The 6,703-nt window shown below is 41.7% G+C and overlaps 1 protein-coding gene across 1 annotated transcript in view; it reads right to left on the minus strand.

Annotated features, from left to right (window-relative positions):
* The window catches only part of etv1 (ETS variant transcription factor 1), a 20,640-nt gene extending 14,974 nt beyond the window's left edge, over positions 1–5,666 (minus strand). The window contains exons 1-4 of the mRNA XM_084335975.1: positions 5,585–5,666; positions 5,158–5,287; positions 4,738–4,828; positions 4,330–4,377 (exon numbers count right to left, since the gene is read on the minus strand). Coding sequence (XP_084192101.1) covers positions 4,330–4,377; positions 4,738–4,828; positions 5,158–5,202 — 184 coding nt within the window. The 5' untranslated portion in view covers positions 5,203–5,287; positions 5,585–5,666. The remainder of the gene's footprint in view (positions 1–4,329; positions 4,378–4,737; positions 4,829–5,157; positions 5,288–5,584) is intronic.
* Between the last annotated feature and the right edge of the window lie 1,037 nt (positions 5,667–6,703).

Here is a 6,703-nt window from a genome sequence, read left to right on the forward strand (position 1 = left end):
ACGGATGAAAGTAAACAATCAAGGGATCATGAGAAAAAGTGCTCCGTATTTTCTAACAATGTCAAGTGTGTGAGGAAATAGAAAAACGAGGCGAGAAGTAATATAGATTGGAACTCCATGTTCACTGTACGCCTACAAAAATGTGTCATTACTGAACAGTATATTGTTCTGCTATATAAAACTATTTTAATTCTAGTTGGGTTGAATAACTCCTGAGATAGAAATACCATTATAAACCCTGTTACAAAAAAAGCTGTCCATTTATAAAGGATATGAGGAGTGAGTGAGAGTGAGGTTTTTCTCCAACCTTGCATGTGCCAAGGAGACGCAACGCTGTGGCAGAGGACACGCCGCGCTGCTGGTACTACTTGGTACGTCGCGTTAAGACCAAAGCGGCCACGAGGCTGCGTGTTGCCAATGTGACTAATATAACAATCAAAAACGAATGTAAAACAACGCTTGTTGGAAAGTAAATGATGCCACACCTTTAGCAACCCTTCTATGATGACACCGACCAGCTCTCCATTGAAAGTGGTGAATCAGATGCACAACCGCAAATGACAAATCCTCACTAGCTTCACTAGAAACGTGAAAGTGAAAAAACAAAATCCAACTACAGCTGTTGTCCCGCTGTCTCTACAGTACAAAACATACAGAAACTTCAGACAGTGTTTGAGTTTGAAAGAGAGAAGAGGAAGATGTTGAAGGTGCACGCGGGGTGGAATGGAGGGGGGTAGAGAGAGAGAGAGAGATAGAGAGAGAGAGAGAGAGAGAGAGAGAGAGAGAGAGAGAGAGAGAGAGAGAGAGAGAGAGAGAGAGAGAGAGAGAGAGTGGCGCTCTGTCCAGAAGGAGCAGCAGGATGTATGAGTCACTGGCCCCAGTCTGTGAATGGACCAGCTGATCCCTGCAACAAACTCCTGGGGAGAGCAGGAGAACTGGAACTCTGCCGCCATTCACAAAAAAAAACACAGGGGCAGAGGGGAGTGAAGAGAGAGGAAAAGAGAATGAAGAGAGAGGAAAAGAGAGTGAAGAGAGAGGAAAGGAGAGTGAAGAGAGGAAAAGAGAGTGAAGAGAGAGGAAAGGAGAGTGAAGAGAGGAAAAGAGAGTGAAGAGAAAGGAAAAGAGAGTGAAGAGAGAGGAAAAGATAGTGAAGAGAGGAAAAGAGAGTGAAGAGAGAGGAAAAGAGAGTGAAGAGAGGCAAAGAGAGGAAAAGAGAGTGAAGAGAGGGAGAGAAAAGGAAAACCAGCGAAAGGCTCCAAACAGGCCGTGCAGAAGTGGTAACACCCTTTGTGAGATTTTTATTTTTTTTAAAGACTATCGGACGCATTCACTATTTCACACAAGCCTCTTGTACTTGCAAGTGTCCTCTGTGTGTCTCGGGTGTTGTGAGTTTCAAACAAATTTAGTGTGGGACAAACAGGGTTTGGATGAAAAGCTCTGGTTGGAGGAAACACGTTTTTTTTTCTTTTTTAGTTGATTTTCAACTACGCATCAACTGAACCCCACTACAATTTTCACAGTTGTTGTCAACATATCCACAAGGCAGTCTTAGGAAAAGGAAACCTGAAAACAAACCTGGGTTTTTATGTAGGAAAATTGTAGTATTTTTAAATTGCAGGGGGGAAAAACACTTAAATAACTTTTTTAAAGAAAGGGGTGTATAAACTGGCACACACACCCTGCACAAAGACAGATGTCTGTCAGGTTAAAAGACCCTTCAACATCTTGGTGTGTGATGACGGAAATTCAGTCTGTCTCCCTGTAATTCCTCCTCTTATTTCCAATTACCTGAACTAATAAATCTTTGAAATGGGAAGGTATTCCTTTTTCTCTTAATAGACAGGAAGTCATTCATTAAATCTACAATCTCCAGCGCGTACATCATCACATTGATCCATGACAAGCAGAACTGTAATCCTTGCAGTAATATCTCTGTCAGTGCTCTCTTTTCTTCCCACTTAGATACTGAAATATTAAAATCACATCTTATTCTTATTCTACGCACCCGGCGGGGGTGTGTGTGTGTGTGTGTGTGTGTGTGTGTGTGTGTGTGTGTGTGTGTGCGTGCGTGCAGCTTCATAATTCTAACTGGTAAGTGAGAGTCGTGGTAAAGTATAGTCCAATATCTGTTTAAAAGCATACTTTTCATTTTTTAAAGCTTCAAATTACACTGCGAGCATTTTCAAATGTATTAAAGAATAGATGCATCTTATAAATTGAGGTTCTTTCTCACCTGTCTGAGGGTGTAGGCTAAATTGTTCTCGTCATTTTTGGGGTAAATGTGTAAAGATAAAATCCCACCCTTTAAAAAAATAAATTAAGTTGGTCCCCTTATTCACTTACATTATCCACCCCAGAATTCTTGTAACAAACTATGTTTAACTAAATTAATTTAGTTATTTCTTGGATTCTACATTGTGTTGCTCTAATGTATAGTAGGAAAATAACATTTCTAGAATACTCTTTTTTGTATCATATGTTGAAAATTATTATTTAATGTATATCTTTGCTAAATCTACCAGGTGTCTGTCTTCGAATCTCTCAGAATGTCAGCATGCAAACAAGCAAATGTATCTGAAGTTTTAACATGTTCAACATTATACAATGTGCTGCTATATTAAATTTTCAAAGAGGGTTGACTTTGCAAATGTACTTAAACAAAATGCACTATACCATGTCTTTGGACATTTCTCATGACGCAGTCCACATAAATCAATAGGGTGCACTAAGTAAACAAGATACACACTCTAGAGTGTACAGACAGAGAGATATTGTAAAGCTGACTAAACTATGTTTGACAAAACGTAATTCACATATACAGTACATTGTGTCATTGGACCGTAAAGACAGAATTTACTTGACACATGTTATGTCAGTTTTAACACATCTCTTCTTATAGATGAGTGATGTCTTGTAGATGACAATTATGTAACTAAATCTCCCATAAACTATTCACCACTTTTCCTGTTATAGAACTTTAAATTCCCTGATTCTAACTATTCCAAACTGGGATTCTACTCTGACATTACCGGGGCATGCAAACAACTACTTACAATAAAATTATTCCAAATTGTATATGAATACATGTATGTATTCAAATGTATTTCAAATATAAAATATTTCCTTCCCGTATAGAGGAACTATGCAACATTTTGTCCATGATACAGCCTGAGATGCCCAACTACTACCAATTATGGACTTTCAGAAAACATATATAAAGATAAAAGTAAGGGACATCTAACAGAAATGTGAGCGTGAAATTCTAAAAGTTCAGTGAAGTGAAACATGCACGTAGACCATGAGACATGCATCTTACAAACACAGCACAGGCAAAAGAGATATGATCAATATTCATCACTAACCAAAACTTCGGTGCTGCAGACACTGCGGAAAGAAGACACTCGCACTTAAATCCTGAAGCATCACGTCTGAGTTAGACCACAGAGAGCAAGTCTTGCCATTAGAGAAAATTTTATAAATAAACAATAATAATAATAAAAAATATATTTAAATGAATAACTGCCAAAAATAAATAAAAAATACAATGGCTGCTCAGAGAGGCCGACTCCTTTGGGAGAGTCTGAGAAAAAATATATAAATCCGGTCTTTTCTTTTTCTTTTTTTTCCCGCAAAAAGAAATTAAATTGACAAGATGATACCACGGCTGTAGTGGATAAGATTTGGAAAGAGATGTGCTGAGAGAAAGCAAGGAGAGAGAGGGAGAGAGAGAGGGAGGGAGAGTGGGAGTGGGAGTGGGAGTGAGTGTCTGCGTGCGTGTGTGCGTGTGTGTGTGTGAGAGAGAGAGTGAGTGTGTCTTAGTGAGAGATAGATGAGTGAGAGAGTAGGAGAGGGAGAGAGAGAGAGAGAGAGAGAGAGAGAGAGAGAGAGAGAGAGAGAGAGAGAGAGAGAGAGAGAGAGAGAGAGAGAGAGAGAGAGAGAGAGAGAGAGAGAGAGAGAGAGAGAAAAGAGAGAGAGATGGTACAGCACTGTACAGCTCAGGCGATGGAGGTGGTGGCTGCTGCTGGCGTGTGTTATAGCTCTCTCCAAGAGCAGGAGACACAGTGAGTGTCAGAGAGCCTTCTCCTGGTAATTTCTGATGACACTCTCTGGGTAGAGCCTGCTCAGTCTCCCTCAAGACCCCTCGCTCATCATCACACAGCCCTCTAATGTATGCATGACACACAAGGTGCCTCTTCCACACACACACAAATACACACACAGGCTTTTTAATTGGGCTGCAACGCTAGGCACGTAACTCACTATCTCTCCTTTTCACCCATAGTGTTGCGCAAATCTTCTTCTTTTGTTTTTAAGAGCTTGAACACGTACCTTCTGCCAGCCAGGTCTCCTGCAGCTGACTGAGATCCTGGAAGAGTTCTGAATGGGGGAACAAAGTGAAGAACAGCTATGTTAAAGAAAATAAATAAACTAAAAGAAAAAGAAACTACACACATAAGAAGACAGTGGACTTCATTATGACTGGTTTGATCGTGCTCTCGTGCCATTGAAGGTCCAGCCCCTGGGTGCACGGGGCACACGCACGCATGGCTAATAACAACTCAATTTGTGTTTGTAACCATTGACAGAGGGCGGCGTGAGAACCTTCACAGGCCAGTGTGTTGTAATTGAGATTTTTTTCGTACTTAGGAGTGCAGGTGGGACACAAACCGATTGAATTTTGCTAAGTGTTTAGGAGCCGTGAAATTGTGTTTCTCCCTGCTCTCTCTCTGCCTATACCTTCAGTGTCCAGGGCGAGGTTGGACTTAATGAATTTTCTTTTTCTGTCATTTGCCAGCCTCTCGCTGCACGTCTTCCTCCCTTGTGGCCTCTGAAAGGGAAGGGAAGAAACAGATCAATTTTTCCCACTGGAATAGTGATTCTGTTGTAGGCAACATAGAACACTTACACTCAACAGCTGAAAGAGCAGTGGATGACCTTCAATCACTTCTCACTACCTCACACACACTTTCATATTTTTTGGCCCACTTGCCAAACGATGTGCACTTTGTTAGCTCACCAGGTGATTTCAGGTATATGGTTCATATACACTTGGTTCTGGTGGATTCTTCAGAAGACATAACACAACACGCAGAATATAGAAAAGCTGTGAAATATCTATCTGAATTGTTTAAAACTTTTTTTTATGTTGTCACTCACATTGGAATTACAGTAAGGCACTTGTTGGTCGGGAAAACCATCCATTCTGCACCGCGATGGCTGTAGTTTTAATTGGTAAGCAATTTAGCAACGTCTCCCCAAAGTCTCCTGTCCGGCACCCTTAAACATACTGAGATGGATAGAAGGGGGAAAGACACGCATGGCGGTTTCTCAACTGAAACGATTTTAATTCATAAAGTAACACTTTTAGATTCTTTCACCATTACTTTTAGACACCGAGAATGAAAAGAAGCGACAAGAGACGGCAAAGCTGTCAATTTGTGCATTTTCGCTTTTCACGGACGGTGCACGGTGCGTAACGGAGGATAAATGGCGTAAATAATACACAACACAAGACAGCACCAAAGTAGTTTTTCGAAACGATAAAGGCGTGGAGGAAGAGGAGAAAGAACAAAAATACACTTACCTAACGAACGCGCACCGCATTCATTCAAGTATTTGAGTATGCAGTCTACTGTAACAGAATGGAAGGAGAGTGAGCTGAGTCCCGGCTGATGCCTGCGCTGCGCTCCTCACAGGTCGGTGTTGCTTTCGCGCGGCTTGGCATCGCGGGGCCTCCCATGGAAACAGACTCGCGCTCCGCTTCCTATTGGTTGTCAATGTCTTTCACTGGATCAGATTTCTAGCCGTCAATCATGCACAGTTGTAAGCGGGTGTGCGTTTTTATTTTATTTTTTTTTACATTTTATTTTCTATTTCTATTGCAGAAGTCAGTATCAACATCCGAATGGCGAATGCATTGCGTTTACTTTGCCCCTGCAGTTGAACAACCTTGCATTTTTATTATTGAAAATGGCAAATTTTATTTAAATGACACACAAACTGGAACACGTGGATGTAGCACCTGCGACTTTCACTTGCACGCAGGCACACGCACAAACACGCACAAACACACACTCACAAACACACACACGTGTGCACACACACGCGTGCACACGCACACACATGCACACAAACACACACATGCACGCACATACACGCACGTGTGCACACACACACACGCACACACACACGCACACTGCTCCCCTCTCCCTCTCTCCTTTTTCTCACACAGCCTCTACTCACAACCACTCAGAAGTAGCACTCCCAGTCAAGTTTGTGGCCATGGTAACAGTGTTTTGAAGTGCTTCCAGAGGGACTTGCTAAAGCTCCAGCTCTTCCCTGTGTGTAAGGGATACATTGTTGAGTGTGCCTCAGACCTACAGAAGGCAGTGAAGGCACTGACCTGTGAGTAAACCTCAGGTCACTGGGCGACTGAGGACAGCTTTCAAACACAAACTGGAGGGAAAGTCACACGCTGAGAGCAGCTGCTGCTCTCTGAAGGAGAAACAAATGTATATACCTGGCACAGTGTGATTAGCTATCATTAACAACCCAATATGTAATAATCGATCACTCAACTGGCCAGCTGATCATAACAGTGAGTCACATCAAATTCTTGATCTGCACCAATATCACTTTTTCATTGCTGATATACCAAGTACTTATCCAATCCACCATTTTTAATGAAAGACAGAAAAAGACT

This window comes from Notolepis coatsorum (assembly GCF_963971535.1).
Source record: "Notolepis coatsorum genome assembly, chromosome: 19".
Taxonomy (NCBI): domain Eukaryota; kingdom Metazoa; phylum Chordata; class Actinopteri; order Aulopiformes; family Paralepididae; genus Notolepis; species Notolepis coatsorum.